Genomic DNA, 24,233 nt, shown 5'->3' with positions numbered 1-24,233 from the left:
GCTCCAGCACACTATGTGTTGAGAGGGGTTAAGCAGCCATTTTTAACCCCTTAGAGACGGAGCCAAATTTTTGAAATCTGAGCAGTGCCACTTTATGTGGTAATAACTCTGCAACGCTTCAAAAAATCCCAGTGATTTTGAGATTGTTTTTCGTGACACATTATACTTTATGATAATGGTAAATTTAGGTCAATATGTTTTGTGTTTATTTATAGAGAATACCAAAAATTTGAGAAAATTTTTTAAAAATTAGCAATTTTCAAAGTTTGAATGATTATCCCTTTAATACAGATGGTCATACTACAGCAAACCATTAATAAATAATATTTCCCACATGACTGCTTTACATCAGCACCATTAGTAAAATGTTCTTTTATTTTGTTAGCATTTTAGGTTTAAAAATGTAGCAGCAATTTTTCATTTTTTCACGGAAATTTACAACATGTTTGAATTGACTTTAGGGGTCTCATATATTGGGAAACCCCCAAATGTGATACCATTTTAAAAACAGCACCCCGACATATTGAAAACTGCTGTCAGGTAGTTTATTAACCCTTCAGCTGCTCTACAGGAATTAATGCAAAGTGGTATGACAGAAATTAAAATGTATATTTTTACCACCTAAATGCCGGTAACTTCTGAACAGGTTACAACAGCCGACAGACTCTAAGGCCGCTATTTGGTCATGAATTGCCATCGCAAACATCAGGACCACACAATCATGATCTGAGGGCACCAATTGGGATAAAGAGGAAGCCTTCACACTCTGTTAACCATTTATAATGATGTAGTCACTATTGACAGCAGCATCTAAGGGGTTAAACAGATATGTACGGTGCCAACACTGATCGTGGCTGATACAGCAAGTTGTCAGCTATAGTGTACAGCTGCTGGATTGTCACCTGTATGGGGAGGCTATTCTCTTATATCTCAGGTCAGTTAAAAGACGTATTGGCTGTCATTAAGGGGTTAAAGAGCTGGGGTTTTTTTTAGACCAACCATAAAGCGGGTGGGAGGTTGTTCTCCATATCTCCACCCCAGGGTGTGGTCTGCGATTTAAATAGTCGGCCTTCTGAGGCATTCAGTGTTCAGTGTGTCTGGAGAGGTCAACTCCAGAGAGGTGGTCATGTTGGTGCAAAACTGAATTAAGAATTTGGCTAACCCTGAGCGGGTAGATCCTCACAGACGTATGCACTGTGATATACCACTTTGTTATGTTTCTTGTTTCGCCCAAAGGGCCGTATTAATTTTTACTTCACCATGTTTATGCCGCATGTACCTAATAAACCAGTGAAGGACTTAAAGAGACAGTGTTCCCGTGTCTACCTCAATGTACTGCTGAGGGAGCTGATCAACCACAACATAAGCAAATTTACATAATAATAGTCTAATGAAGGTGCAACTATTAGACTACATTACTCAAAAAGTAAATATCCTAAAGACATGCAAAAATACACCGTTTTTGGAGCAGACAGCTGTTTGTGGTGTATGTGCTGCAAAAGCTCCTGGCACATATGTATATACTGTACCCCCTAACAGGTAATCTCATCAGCAAACCAACATGGTTACAAGTAACGGAGAGTGGATGGCAAGTGCTTAAATTAATTCTCTAGGCTTGGGATAAAAGTCTTCAGTCACTCTATGCGACTGCAGAATCAAGAAAACATGCACACAACTCCCTGACAATGCAAGTGGGCGGTCACATAACTGCATGTCAGGAATTTGTATCTTGTGGCCATGTGGCAACTAGACGTGTTTGGCTTCTCTTAATAGAAGTGACAGGAGCTGGATGAGACTTGTCATACAAATCGCTTAGATGCCCTCTCACACCAAGAATGTCTGGAAATTGTGGCAGCGGCACACCAAATGTGGTTAAGATTCAGCAGTCTGCAGTCACAGACTGACTGCATATGTCTGTCACAGGCCTGGAAAACCCCTATAAACCTCTGGGCTCTTAAGACCGACATTACACACAATAAGGAAGAAAGACAACACTTCACATTCCAAGGACAGTGGGGAAAATAAGTATTTGATACATGATGCCGCCGGCGCATGAGCAGTAGCAGCTATCGAATCACCTCTATACACAGATAGCTGCTACTGCGCAGGCGTGACCGTCACTATTTTTAGAAAGATTTTTTCTTTTTTCAGAATAAATGTATATCCCTAAATAAAATAATTTAATGCATATTATAGATGTGATCATGCTGCAGCGCAGGCACTGCCGCCTGCCTGCTGAATGTGATTTTTTTTTTCTATACAGATTATATTCAGTAAATAAAATAGGGGGCAGGTCACTGAGGGATCAGTGACCTGTCAGAAACCATACACATGAATACGTAAGCAGAGTACCACATGAAGACCCCCCCACAGGCCGCACCAGAGCACGAGCATATCATTAACTCAAAACTGAAAAAAAAGATTAAACAACAACCACAAGATGGATTTCATCAACCAAGGTATCATTTTAATCAGTATAACGGCGCCAACCTGACACTGTCTGTACGCTTCTCAGCATAATCTTGCTGACAGGTTCCCTTTAAGAGTGTTTGTTTCTGATTATCCACGCAAGCAAACATGATAGAGATGAATCAATGAACAAGCAAAATATTTGCTTAGGTTTATGCTGGCAAAAAAAAAAGATCAATATGTTTAGTAGCAGGTCGATAAACAAGAAATCTGACAACTCAAAGTCCTATGGCTTCCAGTACCATCTATATGCCGATGGCACTCAGCTCTACCTCTCTGGCCCAGATGTCACCTCTCTTCTCCAGAATCCCAGAGTGTCTATCAGCCATATCCTCCTTCTCCTCTCGCTTCCTCAAACTCAATGTGGACAAAACTGAACTAATTATCTTTCCTCCATCTCGCACATCTTCCCTACCTGATCTATCTGTAAAAATAAATTAATTCACACTTTCCCCCGTCCAGGTAATCCGCTGCCTCGGAGTATCCTTGGACTCTGCCATGTCCTTTAAACCGCACATCCAAGCTCTCGCCACCTCCTGGTCAAAATTTCCAGAATCCGTCCTTGCCTCAACCCTCACTCTACCAAAATGTTTGGGCATGCCCTAATCATCTCCTGCCTCGACTACTGCAACATCCTCCTTTGTGGGCTACCCTCCACTTAGGCCGGCCAATGACCCATATTTACCTTCATTCGCGGTGAGGCGCCCTCTGCTGGTTGTCCCTCGAGCGTGGGAACTTTCCTAGAAAGCTCCCAGGCTCGAGTTCATATGAGGACAACCAGCAGAGGGCGCCTCACCACGAATGAACGTAAATATAGGTCATTGACCTACTTTACCTTCATTCCCCGAGGTTTTGCAGCCACGAGCACCGCTGCATTAGCAGAGCTCCTGGCTGTAAAATATTTTAACCCCTTCAGATGGATTTACATCATGGGACCTTACAGATCTTCGGAAGATATGTATATTGTTGGTTTATTATTTTTTCTTTGTTACAGAGCGAGGGTCTTCAGATGGATTGAGCGTACAATAAAATATTACAACAACCTTTGTGTTTATTTCATTAAAATACTTTTTAATAATGTGTTTGTGTTTTTTAACCCTTTACTACTATTGGATTAATAATGGATAGGTGTCATAATTGACGCCTCACCATTATTAATTTGGCTTAATGTCACTTTACAATAGTAAGGTGGCATTAACCCCTTCATGACCCAGCCTATTTTGACCTTAAAGACCTTGCTGTTTTTTGCAATTCTGACCAGTGTCCCTTTATGAGGTAATAACTCAGGAACGCTTCAACGGATCCTAGCGGTTCTGAGATTGTTTTTTCGTGACATATTGAACTTCATGTTAGTGGTAAATTTAGGTCAATAAATTCTGCGTTTATTTGTGATAAAAACGGAAATTTGGCGAAAATTTTGAAAATTTCGCAATTTTTACATTTTGAATTTTTATTCTGTTAAACCAGAAAGTTATGTGACACAAAATAGTTAATAAATAACATTTCCCACTTGTATACTTTACATCAGCACAATTTTGGAAACAAAATTTTTTTTTGCTAGGAAGTTATAAGGGTTAAAATTTGACCAGCGATTTCTCATTCTTACAACGAAATTTACAAAACCATTTTTTTTTAGGGACCACCTCACATTTGAAGTCAGTTTGAGGGGTCTATATGGCTGAAAATACCCAAAAGTGACAACATTCTAAAAACTGCACCCCTTACGGTGCTCAAAACCACACTCAAGAAGTTTATTAACCCTTCAGGTGCTTCACAGCAGCAGAAGCAACATGGAAGGAAAAAATGAACGTTTAACTTTTTAGTCACAAAAATTATCTTTTAGCAACAATTTTTTTATTTTCCCAATGGTAAAAGGAGAAACTGAACCACGAAAGTTGTTGTCCAATTTGTCCTGAGTACGCTGATACCTCATATGTGGGGGTAAACCACTGTTTGGGCGCACGGCAGGGCTTGGAAGGGAAGGAGCGCCATTTGACTTTTTGAATGAAAAATTGTCTCCACTCTTTAGCGGACACCATGTCACGTTTGGAGAGCCCCCGTGTGCCTAAAAATTGGAGCTCCCCCACAAGTGACCCGATTTTGGAAACTAGACGCCCAAAGGAACTTATCTAGATGCATAGTGAGCACTTTGAACCCCCAGGTGCTTCACAAATTGATCCGTAAAAATGAAAAAGTACTTTTTTTTTCACAAAAAAAATCTTTTAGCCTCAATTTTTTCATTTTCACATGGGCAACAGGATAAAATGGATCCTAAAATTTGTTGGGCAATTTCTCCTGAGTACACCAATACCTCGCATGTGGGGGTAAACCACTGTTTGGGCACATGGTAAGGCTTGGAAGGGAAGGAGCGCCATTTGACTTTTTGAATGAAAAATTATCTCCATCGTTAGCGGACACCATGTCGCATTTGGAGAGCCCCTGTGTGCCTAAACATTGGCGCTCCCCCACAAGTGACCCCATTTTGGAAACTAGACCCCCCAAGGAACTTATCTAGATGCCTAGTGAGCACTTTAAACCCTCAGGTGCTTCACAAATTGATCTGTAAAAATGAAAAAGTACTTTTTTTCACAAAAAAATTCTTTTCGCCTCAATTTTTTCATTTTCACATGGGCAATAGGATAAAATGGATCATAAAATTTGTTGGGCAATTTCTCCCGAGTACGCCGATACCTCATATGTGGGGTAAACCACTGTTTGGGCACTCGGCAGGGCTCGGAAGGGAAGGCGCGCCATTTGACTTTTTGAATGGAAAATTAGCTCCAATTGTTAGCGGACACCATGTCGCGTTTGGAGAGCTCCTGTGTGCCTAAACATTGGAGCTCCCCCACAAGTGACCCCATTTTGGAAACTAGACCCCCCAAGGAACTTATCTAGATGTATATTGAGCACTTTAAACCCCCAGGTGCTTCACAGAAGTTTATAACGCAGAGCCATGAAAATAAAAAATAATTTTTCTTTCCTCAAAAATGATTTTTTAGCCTGGAATTTCCTATTTTGCCAAGGGTAAAAGGAGAAATTGGACCCCAAATGTTGTTGTCCAGTTTGTCCTGAGTACGCTGATACCCCATATGTGGGGGTAAACCACTGTTTGGGCGCACGGCAGGGCTCGGAAGGGAAGGCACGCCATTTGGCTTTTTAAATGGAAAATTAGCTCCAATCATTAGCGGACACCATGTCACGTTTGGAGAGCCCGTGTGCCTAAACATTGGAGATCCCCCAGAAATGACCCCATTTTGGAAACTAGACCCCCAAAGGAACTAATCTAGATGTGTGGTGAGGACTTTGAACCCCCAAGTGCTTCACAGAAGTTTATAACGCAGAGCCATGAAAATAAAATAAAAAAATTATTTTCTCAAAAATGATCTTTTAGCCTGCAATTTTTTATTTTCCCAAGGGTAACAGGAGAAATTTGACCCCAAAAGTTGTTGTCCAGTTTCTCCTGAGTACGCCGATACCCCATATGTGGGGGTAAACCACTGTTTGGGCACATGCCGGGGCTCGGAAGTGAAGTAGTGACGTTTTCAAATGCAGACTTTGATGGAATGGTCTGCGGGCGTCACGTTGCGTTTGCAGAGCCCCTGGTGTGCCTAAACAGTAGAAACCCCCCACAAGTGACCCCATTTTAGAAACTAGACCCCCCAAGGAACTTATCTAGATATGTGGTGAGCACTTTGAACCCCCAAGTGCTTCACAGACGTTTACAACGCAGAGCCGTGAAAATAAAAAATCATTTTTCTTTCCTCAAAAATGATGTTTTAGCAAGCATTTTTTTATTTTCACAAGGGTAACAGGAGAAATTAGACCCCAGTAATTGTTGCGCAGTTTATCCTGAGTATTCTGGTACCCCATATGTGGGGGTAAACCACTGTTTGGGCACACGTCGGGGCTCGGAAGTGAGGGAGCACCATTTGATTTTTTGAATACGAGATTGGCTGGAATCAATGGTGGCGCCATGTTGTGTTTGGAGACCCCTGATGTGCCTAAACAGTGGTAACCCCTCAATTTTACCTCCAACACTAACCCCAACACACCCCTAACTCTAATCCCAACTGTAGCCATAACCCTAATCACACCCCTAACCACAACCCTAATTCCAACCCTAACCCTAAGGCTATGTGCCCACGTTGCGGATTCGTGTGAGATTTTTCAGCATCATTTTTGAAAAATCCGCGGGTAAAAGGCACTGCGTTTTACCTGCGGATTTTCCGCGGATTTCCAGTGTTTTTTGTGCGGATTTCACCTGCGGATTCCTATTGAGGAACAGGTGTAAAACGCTGCGGAATCTGCACAAAGAATTGACATGCTGCGGAAAATACAACGCAGCGTTTCCGCGCGGTATTTTCCGCACCATGGGCACAGCGGATTTGGTTTTCCATATATTTACATGGTACTGTAAACCTGATGGAACACTGCTGCGAATCCGCAGCGGCCAATCTGCTGCGGATCCGCAGCCAAATCCGCACCGTGTGCACATAGCCTAATTCTAAAGGTATGTGCACACGCTGCGGAAAACACTGCGGATCCGCAGCAGTTTCCCATGAGTTTACAGTTCAATGTAAACCTATGGGAAACAAAAATCGCTGTACACATGCTGCAGAAAAACTGCACGGAAATGCAGCGGTTTACATTCCGCAGCATGTCACTTCTTTGTGCGGATTCCGCAGCGGTTTTACAACTGCTCAAATAGAAAATCGCAGTTGTAAAACCGCAGTGAAATGCGCAGAAAAAACGCGGTAAATCCGCCATAAATCCGCAGCGGTTTAGCACTGCGGATTTATCAAATCCGCAGCGGAAAAATCCGCAGAGGACCAGAATACGTGTGCACATACCGAAACCCTAAGCCTCGCCCTAACCCTAGCCCTAACCCTAGCCCTAACCCTACCCCTAACCCTAGCCCTAACCCTACCCCTAACCCTAGCCCTAACCCTAGTCCTAACCCTACCCATAGCCCTAACCCTAACCCTACCCCTAGCCCTAACCCTAACCCTATTCTAACATTAGTGGGAAAAAAAAAATTCTTTATTTTTTTATTGTCCCTACCTATGGGGGTGACAAAGGGGGGGGGGGTCATTTATTATTTTTTTTATTTTGATCACTGAGATATAATCTATCTCAGTGATCAAAATGCACTTTGGAACGAATCTGCCGGCCGGCAGATTCGGCGGGCGCACTGCGCATGCGCCCGCCATTTTGGAAGATGGCGGCGCCCAGGGAGAAGACGGACGGACCCCGGCAGGATCGGTAAGTATGATGGGGTGGTGGGGAGCACGGGGGGGGGGGGATCGGAGCATGGGGGGGGTGGAACGGAGCACGGGAGGGGTGGAACGGAGCACGGGGGTGGTGGAACGGAGCACGGGGGGGGGGGTGGAACGGAGCACGGGGGGGTGGAACGGAGCACGGGGGGATGGATCGGAGTGCAGGGGGGGTGATTGGAGCACGGGGGGGTGATTAGAGCACGGGGGGAGCGGACAAGAGCACGGTGGGAGCAGAGCACAGGACGGAGGGGAGCCGGAGCAGTGTACCGGACAGATTGGAGGGCTGGGGGGACGATCGGTGGGGTGGGGGCACAGTAGTGTTTCCAGCCATGGCCGATGATATTGCAGCATCGGCCATGGCTGGATTGTAATATTTCACCAGTTATAATAGGTGAAATATTACAAATCGCTCTGATTGGCAGTTTCACTTTCAACAGCCAAGCAGAGCGATTGTAGCCACGGGGGGGTGAAGCCACCCCCCCTGGGCTAAACTACCACTCCCCCTGTCCCTGCAGATCGGGTGAAATGGGAGTTAACCCTTTCACCCGATCTGCAGGGACGCGATCTTTCCATGACGCCACATAGGCGTCATGGGTCGGATTGGCACAGACTTTCATGACGCCTACGTGGCGTCAAAGGTCAGGAAGGGGTTAACCCTTCATTACCCCATATCCCACCGCTACACGGGAGTGGGAATAGAGTGGCCAAGTGCCAGAATAGGCGCATCTTCCAGATGTGCCTTTTCTGGGGTGGCTGGGGGCAGATGTTTTTAGCCAGGGGGGGGCAATAACCATGGACCCTCTCCAGGCTATTAATATTTGCCCTCAGTCACTGGCTTTACTATTCTGGCGGAGAAAATTGTGCGGGAGCCCACGCCAATTTTTTCCGCCATTTAACCCTTTAATTTAATAGCTAGAATGGCCAAATTTTGCATAAAATATGCATGGGATATGCAAAAAAAATGGGGATATAAGATGGTTTACTGTATGTAAACAATGTCTCATATCATGTCGGGTTTAGGAAGAAGATAGCAAAAGTCGGCAATTGAATTACCGGCTTTAAAGCTATCTAGCGCTGTATGAAATAATAATATATATATATACCTATTCTATGTGTACACATTTATTCTACCTATTCTACTGTAAGCTGTCAGTGTGATTTTACTGTACACTCCACTGAATTACCGGCTTTTCTCTCTAACACCGCTGCGTATTTCTCGCAAGTCACACTGCTGGTCTGTGTGTAATCCGTATTTTTCTGGCTTCCATAGACTTTCATTGGCGATTTTTTTGCGCAATACGGTGACAAACGCAGCATGCTGCGATTTTCTACGGCCGTATAAAGCCGTATAATACAGATCAGTAAAATACAGCAGATAGGAGCAGGGGCATAGAGAATAATTGGGCCGTGTGTAATGCGTGTTTTACGGACGTATTTTATGCGCTCATACGTCCGTAAAACTCGCTAGTGTGACGCCGGCCTAACACTCTCGCACCCCTCTAGTCCATCCTTAGCTCTGCTGCCTGACTAATCTCCTCACTACACTCCTGCTTCCCCTCTTTGCAAATCTCTTCACTGACTCCCAATTTCCCAGCGTATCCAGTTTAAACTACGAATACTGACCTACAAAGCCATCTATAACCTTTCTCTTCTGTATATTTCCGTACTAATCACTCAATATCTTCCTTCACGTAATCTCCGGTTCTCCCAAGACCTCATTCTCTCCTCCACGCTTATTCGCTCCTCACCCAATCGCCTCCAAGACTTCTCCCGAATATCCCACATCCTTTGGAATTCTCTGCCCCAACACATCCGGTTATCCACCACATTTGGATCCTTCAAACGGAACCTGAAAACCCATCTCTTCAAAGAAGCTTACAACCTGTAATGACCACACGGCCACCTCAACACCATTGGAGCTACTGCAACCCTCGACCTACTGTCTCCTTCCCCACCATCCTGTAGAATGTAAGCCCGCAAGGGCAGGGTCCTCTCCCCTCGGTATCAGTCTGTCATTGTTAGTTTGTTTACTGTAAGTGATATTTGGATTTTGATGTAACCCCGTCTCATGTACATCACCATGGAATTAATGTTGCTATATAAATAAATAATAATAATAAAAATGTGCTGCCACCAACATGATATTGTATGGGAACAAAATCTTATTAGTGATTATTCTGTCGCTATCATTGTTAGTCGGCCTGTTTACATAAAACGGTGAATGAGTGGAGTGCTGAATGCCTTGCTATATAATTGATTGGCAATCGTTAAAGTGTGAAAATCGGCAAGCCTATGTTTGGCATTACTCAGGAAACAGACAATCCTTTAACCGGTCACTGTCAAGTGGTGGGATGACTTTTACGTCTATCAAAAGTATGGTAAACAAGTACACTATTTCATTTTCATGCACTATTGCTATTTATTTATTTTTTTACTGCTGGGTATTTGCTCAGAGGTTTGGCTTACAGCTCAAATTGTGACTAAACCATCACAAATTTCAAACAATTTTTCAGCAGAGATCAGGCCGGCAAATGTCTTCCATTTCTGGGCAAAGGACAATAGTAAAGTTTGTTGTGTGCACTTTGCAACCCCTAATGAAGCTTCCCTGCTCCTAATAAATAATTATATTATGTTACTGTCACAGGTGTGTTAGAGGCTGCAGACAGTCACTCTGCATCTGGCTGCAGGTCTCAGCAGCTGGCCTTGCAGACTAGTGGCCACCTAACCCCCGGCCTTAATGGTGTCACCTGGATTTGGGTGTTTATAACTCCCAACTTCTAGTTGGGAGCTGCAGGTGTTATTTTCTATTTGCACTTCCCTGTTGAGGCTTGGAGCTGCAGCAGTTGGCTATCATCCTGTTTGGAGTTAGAAGGATGGCTGTGTTTCTCTCTGAGTCTACTCAAGCTAAATGTTCCCTTGTTTTGTGTATTCTAGCTGTCTTTAGTGGTAGTGGGAATTGACTAGCACATATCCTCTCCTTCCCAATGCAGGGCTTATCGCCAGGGTCAGGCAGGGATTACGCATCCTGCTCGGCGATAGGTGCAGAACCTATATAAAGACGATAGGTCAGACAGAGTGACATTAGATCTGTCTACGGGTCACTGTAAGAGAATGTTCAGCCATAATATACTATAATATATAATAACAATATAATATATAACAGCCATGTTAGCTCTAGCAGCCATCTTGTGCAAAGTTAGAAACTAACTAATTCTAAGATGTACTTCTGAAAGTCATAGACAGATTGGAGACACAAGATGAGATCATAGCCATTAGCAGGTATAGTGGACATACACACAGGTTAATTGAATCAGCTGCAGGGCCATGAGAATAGAAAAAGGGTAAACATATGATCTACTATCTAATTGTCTAAGGGTCACTTCCGTCTGTCTGTCCTTCTGTCTGTCACGGTTATTCATTCGCTGATTGGTCTCGGCAGCTGCCTGTCATAGCTGCCGTGACCAATCAGCGACGGCCACAGTCCGGAAAAAAATGGCCGCTCCTTCCTCCCCGCAGTCAGTGCCCGGCGTCCGCATACTCCCCTCCGGTCAGCGCTCACACAGGGTTAATGGCAGCGTTGACCGCGGTGTAACGCACTCGGTTAACGCTGCTATTAAGCCTGTGTGACCACCTTTTTACTATTCATGCTGCCTATGCAGCATGATAAGTAAAAATATCTAATGTTAAAAATAATAAAAAAATAAAAAATAGTTACATACTCACCCTCCGGTGGCCCCTCCGGATCAGGAACCGGCCTTTTCCGCTCCGCGCGACGCCCCGGTGACCGCTGCATGCATTGCACTACCGCTACGTCATCGCGTGAGACCGCAATGCAATCTTCAGACCGGACCGCGTGCCAAGCATCGGGAACCGGCCGCTTCGATCCGGAGGCTCCAGGAGGTGAGTATGTAACTATTTTTTATTTTAATTCTTTTTTTTTTTTTACAGGGATATGGTGCATACTATGTGACTGGCCAATATACTACGTGACTGGGCAGTATACTACGTGGCTCTGTGCTGTATACTACGTGGCTCTGTGCTGTATACTACGTGGCTCTGTGCTGTATACTACGTGACTGGGCAGTATACTACGTGGCTCTGTGCTGTATACTATGTGGCTCTGTGCTGTATACTATGTGGCTGTGCTGTATACTACGTGACTGGGCAGTATACTTCGTGGCGCTGTGCTGTATACTACGTGGCTCTGTGCTGTATACTACGTGGCCCTGTGCTGTATACTACGTGGCTCTGTGCATAGCTGGGCAATATACTATGTGACTGGGCAATATACTACGTGAACTACGTGGCTGGGCAATATACTACGTGGCTGGGCAATATACTACGTGGCTGGGCAATATACTATGTGGCTGGGCAATATACTATTTTATTTTAATTCTTTTTTTTAACATGGATATGGTGCATACTATGTGACTGGCCAATATACTACGTGACTGGGCAGTATACTACGTGGCTCTGTGAGGTATACTACGTGGCTCTGTGCTGTATACTACGTGGCTCTGTGCTGTATACTACGTGACTGTGCTGTATACCACGTGACTGGGCAGTATACTACGTGGTTCTGTGCTGTATACTACGTGGCTCTGTGCTGTATACTACGTGACCCTGTGCTGTATACTACATGGCTCTGTGCTGTATACTACGTGGCTCTGTGCGTAGCTGGGCAATATACTATGTGACTGGGCAATATACTACGTGAACTACGTGGCTGGGCAATATACTACGTGGCTGGGCAATATACTACGTGGCTGGGCAATATACTACGTGGCTGGGCAATATACTACGTGACTGGGCAATATACTACGTGGCTGGGCAATATACTACGTGGCTGGGCAATATACTACGTGGCTGGGCAATATACTATGTGGACATACATATTCTAGAATACCCGATGCGCTAGAATCGGCCACCATCTAGTAATAAATAAGTGTATTAAGTGAATAATGACAGTTACTAAGAGGGACATGGAGATTTACGAGTTCTAATGGAGCCTCAAAGTCATTACATTTAACCATTGCTTTGTCCGTGATTGTGAATATGTTTTTCTCTGCAGTATGATGTTATCATGTATGCGCCCTGTTTGCCGCAACATGCGTTCGTTGTCTGTATCACGTACAAAAAGCCCCTGTTACTGTTGTTGTTACATCGCTATTCTGCCGCTGTGCCACACCATGGCCAAGCTAGGGCCGGACCATCGCCAGATATCCCAGCGTTACTTTGTCTGTCTGGACTTCTGTTCGTGCTCACACGCTTTATTTCACTGACTATTCCATGTGCTGTTCTGCTGCGAATCTCTGAAAAAACTTCAGTCTCAGCTTGATTAGAGAATTGTCTACATATTTTTCCCAGCTCTTCCAGCTCTCAGTAAGGACTTTCTTACAGTCTCCACTCCTCCCTTCTCTAGTGTTTGGTTCCCTTTGTGTTGCACTTAGTCTGTCCTACACTGTGCGTTACAGTTACTGAGCTTAAAGAATACAGAATTTGTATAGAAGACAAATAAATTTCCAAACTTGAACAAATATGCATGCAACTAAATGTAACCTATATGCAACAAAAAATAATATCCTCAAAAGAAGTGAGACACATGAAAATGTATGCATATACGCTACTTATACACGTCATTATTCAAGAAAACATCTCAGGGATTTTTTTTCTTGCTTACCTCAAATGCCAAGAATCATCCATGCAACACATATGCATAACCAAAAGAACAGATATGAAGCCCAGTGTGTGTTGCAAACGAAGCTCCATTATCACAAAGCCTTTAAAAACACAAGAAAAATAAATACACACAAGTGTGAATGACTGATCATTTCATAACTATATGGCACTATTAAGTTCAATAGAAACGCTAAACAAAAAAAGAAAAATTACGTTGAAGTGTTGCCAGTTTTGTATTGAGGAAAAACATAAGAACTTATATGGGCTTTACATGATGCCAAATGCCGCCAGTGGGCATGAGATAAAGTGGATGTCTCATTTTGTTAAATGGGTAAAACTGCGAAGTGCTTTTACAAACAAGCAACTTTGCAATTTACCCCTTAACAATCCTAACCATTCTTATGAAAGGAGGGGTTTTTAATTCTATTTTGTACTCCTTGTTGCCTATGTTGCAAGTCACCACTTCAGTGTATCAGAGCAGGCCGATAATCCCAGGCAAGGAGCACACTTGCCAGCTCTTTGCTATGGCTGATCTGAAGCTGGCTAGTTCCCTCGTTCCGGCCATCTTCAGTGCCCTTAGATCCTGTGATGCTGCAGAGACAAAGCTATGTCTGCTTCCATCATGGGGAGCAAACCATTGGTGACAGCAGCTCAACCAAATCTGCTGGCCTGAACTATCAGTCATTCGAAAAGCTGGGATGTAGTGGATGGGTGCAGTTTTGAGCAAAGAATGTGTGACAGTCCCTTAAAAACAATTAAACAGATATTTACAATGCAAACTCCATACAATATTAAATAAATCTTTTAGACTGTATGAGGCTGGTGTACGTGCGGTGAAATCCATGTCTGAATGGCTCTATAATCCTTTTAGAATGTTTTTTCCACCTAAACTTAAAATGAGCATTTTATGAGTTCAAAGAAATCATAAAAAAAAAATAAAAAAAATAAATAAAAAGATACTACAGTGATAATCTAAGGAGAAGAAAAAAACTCCATGATTCCCCTGTGCGGGTGCTAGGTCATGTGATGACATGGACAGAATGTGATTTGCATACTGGCAGTCAATTATTCTATACAAAAAAGCTGGCAGACACTAGTTGGCACGTGCCAAAAAATATGCCCCTGGCATGCGTGGTTAACCTCAGATCTTTCAGGAACAGCAGCATATGGTCTGTCTAAGCCTAGGGCGACACAGCGACGTGATACCAATTCTCAAAAAAGTTGTTCAACTTGTATTCATATTTGTCATGCAAATATTTTAACGCTGGGATTTTGCTGTAAATAAAACAGAGAAGTTGTATGACCCGTGCCACGTGTCACTTGCACTGAAGTCTATGACTAGTGATGAGCGAATACATTCGGCACTATTGGTTACTCGCTCAGATAGTACTGTATTCATCCTATTCGTTACTCGGTGAGTAATTAGCTATTTTGCCTCAGTATATTCGAGTGACCCGCCCAGCATGTTTGGCGCTCTATTTGCAGCCAATGAACATGCTGGGCTTGCTTGCCAATCACAGTAATGTCGGTGATATCTTTGGTGTGGCATTACTGTGAATGGCTGGCCTTACAGCATCATAGAGGATATTTAATCCCTGCAGGCGGCATCTTACGCACATTAAAGCCGGAAACAGTGCATTAAGAGCACAGGGAGAGTGAAAGCAGTGTATAGGGAGAGTTTGTGATTACAAAGATCTCTTTTAAGAACTATTGAGAGTGAAGATTAGTTCCCTGTTAGGTGGAGATAGTGTAGGGAGAGATTTAATAAGAGGGAGCGGGAAATGCAGGCGCCTGTGTGTTATCACTGCAAGTACATGCTGCAGATCTCTGCTAGTTTGCATTATGCTGTATAGTGTAGAAACAGACTGGGATTAGGGAGGGAGGCAGGGTTTCATATTTTGTACCATAATATACAAAACAGTTCTTTTTAGAGCCAAATAATTTTACTCAGTACGAGCATATACTAAATAATATTACTCAGTATGAGCATAGACTAAACATTTTTGGGAGTTACATAATATTCCTGCCTACCAGCATATAGTAAACCACTTTTTTAAACAGTGAAATAATATTCCTTGGTGCCGGCATATACTAAACATTTTTTAAAAGCTAATCGCTAAGTAATATTCCTCACCTTTTGCTGAAATAGCTAATATTTATCTAAAAGTTGTGCGACTGGTGCAAAACCTGAAAAGATACGCAAACGTCACTATTTATCAGTACTCCCCCCCCCAAGTCTGGTGTTGCCGTGTGTAATAAAGCTGAAAGCTAAAAAAAAATAAAAAAAATTACTTACACATTGCTAGATACAGGGAATTTGTACATATCTCAGTGAGGGTACTTATGAAAAATAAAGCCAGTAATTTTTTTTCATAAAGCATTCAATATGAGAAAGGGTGACATTAATGAACGGGGACGTGGATGTGCCCACCAAGGCAGTTTGACAGAGCAGAAGATGACTATCTACTTCTCACTTCCTGTCAAAATTCGGTCTGTACGCTCCATACCTGTCGAACCCAGACAATTGCGCAGATATTGTGGGCTGGATGGCAGGTAAAGCCTTCAGTGTGTTGAAAAGCAGCACCAAGTCTTCCACATGGTCCAGTCTTAGCAGCCAAGAGGCTGGGCCTCGCAATTCTCAACCTGGTCCGCCTTCCTCCCCCCCATCAAAAGTCCCAGGTGACCTAGGACCCCAACGCTGGCCACTTCGAAGAACTGTTTACGTTCACCTTGTAATTATTCTGGACTCTCACAGTGCACCATTAAAGATGGTCATGAAGAGGTGGAGAGCAGTGATGCACAAACATTTGAGCACTCACGGCCAGAAGATAGCCACGTTTGGGAAGGTCAATTCATGTCTGAAGAGAAGTATATAATCATCGTGATAATCATCACGCAGTTGCCATCAGTTCAGTCTAAAATTGCAACTCAGAAGGAGGATCAGATTGATGAATTGGAAGACGATGTTGATGATCAGGCCACGGATTCAAACTACCACGGTGGCACGCATAATGAGCACAGCAGTGTCGAGAGGGATGGATCCTTAACAGATTCAAGAAGAGGTAGTGGTTTGACGAGAGGGAGAACTCTGTCAACTATTCCACAGAGCCCCCTCACTCGGCTAGATAACAGGCCAAGGGCACCTAGTTCCCCTGTATGGCAGTTTTTTTCTGAAAGTCCTTCTGACAAAGCAACTGTAATTTGCAGCATCTGCTATACCAAGCTGAGAAGAGGCAAGAACACTGCCAGCCTGAGCACCACCAGCATGCAGAAGCATGTCAGCCAAGCACCCCAGTAAGTGGGTAGAACGCCTGGGTACAAAATCTGTGTCTGAGGGTAAAATCACTGCCTCTTCCCCTGTGTTATGGCCTTCCCAATCTGCTGTCCATGAAGCAGACGCTGATGCTTCCTGCCCACAACATGCAGTTGCACAGACACAACAGTCAGCACCCACATCCAATTCGTTGTCCCAGCGCAGTGTTCATTTGTCCCTGCCCCAGACGTTTCACAGGAAGTAGAAATATCCACCCACAAGCCCAAACACTAAACACCCACATTGCCAGATTGCTAGCCCTGGAAATATTGCCGTTTTGGGTTGTGTGGGGGAACTGAGTCTTTCCATGACCTCTTGGAGGTGGCAGCCCCACAGTACTCGATTTCCAGCCGCCACTATTTTTCCCGGTGTGCCATCCCCGTGTTACATAAACATGTGTTACATAATATCAGCTGTGCTCTGGCCAACACAGCCACAGGGAAGGTCTACCTAACCACAGACACGTGGACAAGTTCTTGTGGACAGGGACATTACATTTCCCTGATGGCACACTGGGTTAAGCTAGTGGAGTCTGACACAGTCAGAGACTGGGACATCACTCATCTTACCCACACCAAGAATAGCGGGCCCAATTTCCATCAGGGTTTCAGTCTCCTCACATACCAGTTCTGTCTCTGCTCCTCAGCTGAAGTGGCCCCTCCATCACTCCCCAGCTGGGAGTTCTGCAGCACTGCTTTGGCAAAGTGGCAGCACGCTCTGATGAAGCTGATCTGTTTAGGTGATAAAGCTCACCAGACCGATCGGTGAAAAGTGGCTCTTCCTTCTGAACCTCCAACTAAGTCTGATTGTGTGTGATAATGGGCGTAACATGGAGGCAACTATAAAGCTCAGCAAGCTGGTACACGCTCCATTCATGGCCCATGTGCTGAACTTGGTTGTACTGTGGTTTTTAAAAACATACCGATTTGCCAGACCTACTTTCTAAAGTGCGCTGTGTCAGTGCCCATTTCCTAAAGTCATCTCAGGCTTTCACTGGTCAGGCTGCGTTGCAGCAGCGCTTTAATTTGCCTTGTCACATACTGATGTTACCTGCCCACACGCTGGAATTAGACCTTTAATATGTTGGCAAGGATTAGTGAGTAGCAGAGGGGAAAGTCTGAATTCCAGCTTTTCAATGTCCGTCAGAGTAACACATATAACTGCCGAGTGGGTGTGGATTATTATTATTATATTATTTATTTATATAGTGCCATTAATTCCATGGTGCTGTACATGAGAAAGGGGTTACATATAGAGTTATAGATATCATTTACAGTAAACAAATTTACAGTGACAGACTGGTAAAGAGGGGAGAGGACCCTGTCCTTGCGGACTTACATTCTATGGGATAGTGGGGAAGAGACAGAAGGTAGGGGCAAGGCGGCTGCTCTGGCGATGGTGAGGCGGCGGCTCTGGCGATGGCAAGGTGGCAGGATGGTTATTGCAGGCTGTAGGCTTTCTTGAAGAGATGGGTTTTCAGGTTCCGTCTGAAGGAGCCGAGGGTGTTGGATAGTCGGACATGTTGAGGCATGGAATTCCAGAGGATGGGGGATATTCGGGAGAAAGCTTGGAGGCGGTTGTGTGAGGAACAAATAAGTGTGGGGGAGAGTAGGAGGTCTTGGGAGGATCGGAGATTACGTGAGGGAAGATATTGGGAGATTAGTTCAGAGATATAGGGAGGGGACAGGTTGTGGATGGCTTTGTAGATCAGTGTTAGTAGTTTGAACTGGATTCGTTGGGGAATTGGGAGCCAGTGGAGGGATTTGCAGAGGGGAGAAGCAGGGGAGTAGCGAGGAGAGAGGTGGATTAGCCGGGCAGCAGAGTTGAGGACAGACTGGAGTGGTGCAAGAGAGTTAGCGGGGAGGCCACAGAGGAGGGTGTTGTAGTAGTCGAGGCGGGAGAGTTTTGGTAGATTGTGGGCTGAGGAAGGAATGGATTCTGGCAATATTTTTGAGTTGGAGGCGACAGGAGGTGGCAATAGTTTGGATGTGCGGTTTGAAGGACAGAGCAGAGTCGAGAGTTACCCCGAGGCAGCGGATTTCAGGTGCGGGAGAGAGCGTGATGCCGTTTACCATAATAGATAGGTTGGGTAGGGGGGATACATGAGATGGGGGAAAGATGATGAGTTCGGTTTTGTCTACATTGAGTTTTAGGAAGCGAGAGGTGAAGAAGGAGGATATGGCTGACATACACTTCGGGATTCTGGACAGCAGAGAGGTGACATCTGGGCCAGAGAGATAGATCTGAGTGTTGTCCGCATACAGGTGGTACTGGAAGCCGTGGGACTTTATGAGTTGTCCTAGGCCAAGAGTATAGATGGAAAAAAGTAGGGGCTCTAGGACAGAGCCCTGAGGGACTCCAACAGAGAGAGGGCGGGATGAGGAGGTGGTGTGGGAGTGGGAAATGCTAAATGTGCGGTCGGAAAGGTATAAGACAATCCAGGACAGGGCAAGGTCTTTGATGCCAAGGGAAGAAAGAATCTGTAGGAGTAGGCATTGATTGAATGTGTCGAAAGCAGAGGACAGGTCAAGAAGGAGGAGGATGGAGAACTGTCTGCTAGCTTTGGCTGTAAGTCATTAGTAATTTTGGTCAGGGCAGTTTTGGTGGAGTGGTGGGGGCGGAAGCCAGATTGGAGGTTGTCAAGGAGAGAGTTAGATGAGAGGTGGGAGGAAATTTGAGCATGGACATGCTGCTCAAGGAGTTTTGAAGCAAATGGGAGCAGTGATATGAGGCGGTAGCTGGGCATAGCAGTTGGGTCAAGGTTAGTTTTTTTGAGGATGGGTGTGATGGTGGCATGTTCGAAGGCGGAGGGGAAGGTACCAGAAGATAGCAATAGGTTGAAGAGATGGGTTAGGGCTGGAATGAGCATGTTAGTGACGTTGGGGAGCAGGTGGGAGGGGATGGGGTCAAGTGCACAGGTGGTGAGGTGCGATTTGGAGAAGAGGCGAGTAAGCTCTCCTTCAGTGATGTTGGAGAGGGAGGTTATTAGGGTAGGGCAGAGGTCTGGTATATGAAGTGGTTGGGGTGATGGAACTGTAAAGGTTTGCCTTGTTTGGTCGATCTTGTTTTTGAAGTAGGTGGCAAAGTCCTCGGAGGAGATGAGGGGAGTTGGAGGTGGCAGTGGTGGGCGGAGGAGGGAGGTATATGTGCTGAATAGTTGTTTTGGGTTGTAGGATAGTGAAGATACAAGGTTAGTAAAATAGGTCTGTTTAGCGGAGGTGAGGGCTAATTTGAAGTCAAATGTAGCTTGTTTGAAAGCAGTGAAGTTGTCTGGCAGGCATGTTTTCTTCCAACGCCGCTCCACAACCCTGGATGCTTGTCGAAGTTTTGTGAGATTGTTATGCCAAGGTTGCCTATTGGTTCGTCGCACTGTGCCATGCATGAGAGGGACGACTGAGTCTGTGGCTGATGTGAGGATGGAGTTATAGAAAGCGGTGGCACTGTCCGTATCGTGGAGTGAAGATATGGAGGACAGGGGTAAGAGAGACAGGGGTAGGATTGCTGACATATGTGAAGTTCTTCAAAACTTTGAGTACTGCACCAAGATGGTGTAACCAGTGTAACCATCCCGCTGCTCGAATAAAATGTGCGCTGCAGAGTCTCAAAGAAGAAGCTTTGAATGCCATGCAGGTGGCTATAGAGCAAGATTACCACACAGTCTAGCCTCACACAATATTCTCAGGCCACATTGGGTGATAACGAGGAACAGGAGGAGGAACAGGAGGAACAGGAGTTTTTGGTCTGGCGCTACAGAGGGGACTCTCAATCCCAGCTTCATGACTGTCCAGAATGGATGGTCTGAAGAGGAGGAGGAGGCGATGCATCGTGAGGAGGAGAGGATGGTTAGTGTTCATCCTGGTGGGAACATTGAATGTTTGACTCTTTTGGCAGGTCACGACGATATCTGGACTTACTATGGGTGAGCATTGCCTTTGACCTAATGTGTTTAATTGATATAGTGGTACCTTATGTAGTATAGTTGGGAACACTTGTGTATTTGGTTGCTCTACAATCCTATATATGTGCGTGCTCCCTCAGGTCTTATAGTAGATATGTGACCTTCCCCCTTTTTTGTACCATTCTTTGTTTCCTCCTTTATTTGCTAATTTATTGAAGTATAGTATATGTAACTTAGATATGTCTAATAAAAATTGATTTTTTTAATAGTTATCTTGTGGGTGTTGTATATACTCCTTTCCTTTGGTGTTTATTATGTTTGACTCTTTGTAGTCTGCCACACATGGCACAGTTCATGTCCAGATGCCTTTCCCAAGACCCTTGAGTGAAAGACATTTTATCCACTATGAACTACTGGCTGTGCACCTGTCTTGACCCATGGTACAAAGAGAAATTTCCTCTCATATGGGAGGCAGACATGCCATTTTCAGTAGTTGCACACGAAAGGGCCGTTGTTGAAGACATGCTGAAAAGATTACTATCAGACAACATTGCTGGCAGAGGTACCAGCTCTTTTCACCCACAAGGATTACAGGGGAGGGGCACTCACACCAGGTGCAAGTTGGGAAGGGGGGGGGGTTGAAATCCACCAACTGGGCCACATTAATGAAACCGTCACATCAGCAAGGGCTATCTGTGGGTGTAACTATGATGAGGAGGGACAAGTTGACCAAGATAGTGAAGGACTACTTAAGTGACCGTACCAGTATCCTCCCGGATTCTTCAGTGCCCTTTAACTATTGGTTGTCCAAGCTGCACACTTGGCCACACCTCTCCTTGTACACTTTGGAGATGCTGGCATGCCCTGCCGCAAGTGTGTTGTTACCTCAGCCAGTGCAATCATAATGAATAGGTGCACACGCCTGTCAACGCAAAATGCAGACATGCCTAATCTTCTAAAATTGAACAAGTGCTGGAGTGGATTTCCTCCAACTTTGTACGGCCTATGTATGCATGTGTTGTGATTGTCACACAGCCGTGACAAATGCAGCTGCGGCGCTGAACAGCTGATTATGCACTCCAGGTATCCAGGTTCCCGATGCAGCTTCTTCGGCAAGTGCTATAGCTTGTCGAATGCCGACGTTGTTCACTCATCTCTACTGTCAATCTCTATATATTATAATTTTTTTTTATTGTGTTGCATGTCTCACGGTCTCTTTAAGCGTGTATCTGGGAGCCGGCTGTCAATTTTTGGGTATGCACTTGCACATTGTGGAACATCAATGCATTAATATGCTCCACACACTTCTTCAGTTTAAAGCCTTACACAGAATAATATGAGTAACTAGATGGTGGCCCGATTCTAACGCATCGGGTATTCTAGAATATGCATGTCCACGTAGTACATTGCACAGCCCACGTAATATATTGCCCAGCCACGTAGTATATTGCCAGCCACATAGTATATTGCCCAGCCACGTAGTATATTGCCCAGCCACGTAGTATATTGCCCAGTCACGTAGTATATTGCCCAGTCACGTAGTATATTGCCCAGTCACGTAGTATATTGCCCAGTCACGTAGTATATTGCCCCGCCACGTAGTACATTGCCCAGCCACGTAGTACATTGCCCAGTCACGTAGTATATTGCCGAGCCACGTATATTGCACAGCGACGTAATATACAGCACAGAGCCACGTAGTATACAGCACAGACACGTAGTATACTGCCCAGTGACGTTGCATACTGCCCAGTGACATAGTATATTGCCCAGCCACGTAGTATATTGCACAGCCACGTAGTATATTGCACAGCCACGTAGTATATTGCACAGCCACGTAGTATACTGCACAGAGCCACGTAGTATACAGCGCAGACACGTAGTATACTGCCCAGTGACGTAGTATATTGCCCAGCCACGTAGTATATTGCACAGCGACGTAGTATACAGCACAGAGCCACGTAGTATACAGCACAGACACGTAGTATAGTGCCCAGTCACGTAGTATATTGCCCAGCTACGTAGTATATTGCCCAGCCACGTATGTAACAGGTTAAAAAATAAAAAAGAAACATATACTCACCTTCCGAGGGCCCCTTGTAGTCCTGAGGGTCCCTTGTAGTCCTGTCGCCTGTGTGCGGTGCACGCGGCAGCTTCCGGTCCCAGGATTGGTATGAGCGCAGGACCTGTGATGACGTCGCGGTCACATGACCGTGACATCATGGAAGGTCCTTCTCGTATACCATCCTTGCCACCGGAACCTGCCGCTTGCATGGAGCGGTCACCGGAGCGTAGCGAGGAGCGGGAAAGGCGGCGGAAGGTGAGTATATAATGATTTTTTATTTTTATTATTTTTACCATTAGATAATTTTACTATTGATGCTGTATACTATACAGTTCCATATAGTATAATGCAGCCCTCATATAGTTCATATACTACAATGCTGCCCCCATAGTTCTCCAGGATTATGGCCACCACGTACTCACAGATTTAAAATAAAAAAAAAAAAAAAAAAAATAGTTTCCCCGATGCTCTGGTCTGCACAGCATGGCACGATTAAGTGACATCATTGTGCCAGCTGCCTCAGACGCAGAGGGGGATTGATGGGAGAGGGAGCATCACCTGACGCTCCTTTCTCCATCATTGATTTCAACTGTATCAGCATCTAGGATGCTGATATAGTTGAATGTGCAATGCCAAGCATTGAGGTGAGGTGTAAGGGGGGCCCAGAGACTGTGCTGGTTCCGGGCCCCTCTGACTCAAGGGCCACAAAGCAGTCGCATGGCCTGCAGCTATTAGCAGCACACCGCCACCTGGAGGCCCCTGAAGGAGCCTAGTTTGCCCTGCCCTAACGCTGGCCCTGAGTGCCCAATACCAACCCCTTTTTTTCCCCACTTCACATTTTCTATGGTTGAGCAACCCCTTTTCTATTAAAAAATTACCCCACATTACTGGCTCCAGCGAGGTCAGTGCTGTGTCTCTTGGGGGATCGCCTGACATTGTTTTGTCACGTGAGCCCTGCAGCAAATCAGCGGCAGCTTTACTTCAGATAAAATGGACATCCATAGGAAGTTAGATAGCTGCAGCAGTTCCTTCGAGTCTCAGTTTCATGTGAAGTAAGAGAGGATGAACCAGTCTCTGATTGGCTGCTGTGCTCATGTGACTTGACTTCATCCGTGAGCATCGGGAGACCAGGAGCCGAAGATGCTGGAATAGTGCCGACACTGGAGGTGAGTATAAAGGCATTTTTATTCAACACGGAGGAATATTGTAATTGGGAAAGGGTTGCTCTAATAGCGGACAAACCCTATAAGGAGGAGGCAAATTCCCTCCCCAACTCTCTGCATAGCCAACTCTGGGCACTTTCCTCGCTATTTACACCAATGCAGAAATAGGGTGAATCACCGTTTCTCTCCTGTATACTGCAATATCTGCTTTCTTCCCTATCTAAACTGTTATTCAGTCTGTGTGGTCTGTCTTCCCGGAAGACACTTTGGCATCACCATATTCATACTGACCTACAGAATAAAAGTATAGTATACATGCTGCATGGGCAAACAAAGAAGTTTGTAATGCAGAAAACAATGCTTGAATTCC

At 44.9% G+C, this 24,233-nt stretch overlaps 1 protein-coding gene across 2 annotated transcripts in view; it reads right to left on the bottom strand.

Moving 5' to 3' along the window:
• Positions 1-24,233, bottom strand: part of RNASET2 (ribonuclease T2) — a 200,511-nt gene that overhangs the window by 131,102 nt on the left and 45,176 nt on the right. For both annotated transcript variants that reach the window (XM_069769450.1, XM_069769451.1), the window contains exon 2: positions 13,426-13,525. In XM_069769450.1, coding sequence (XP_069625551.1) covers positions 13,426-13,525 — 100 coding nt within the window. The remainder of the gene's footprint in view (positions 1-13,425; positions 13,526-24,233) is intronic.

Source organism: Ranitomeya imitator, chromosome 5 (assembly GCF_032444005.1).
Source record: "Ranitomeya imitator isolate aRanImi1 chromosome 5, aRanImi1.pri, whole genome shotgun sequence".
NCBI classification, from domain to species: Eukaryota; Metazoa; Chordata; class Amphibia; order Anura; family Dendrobatidae; genus Ranitomeya; species Ranitomeya imitator.
This window is presented reverse-complemented; position numbering and strand designations above follow the sequence as displayed.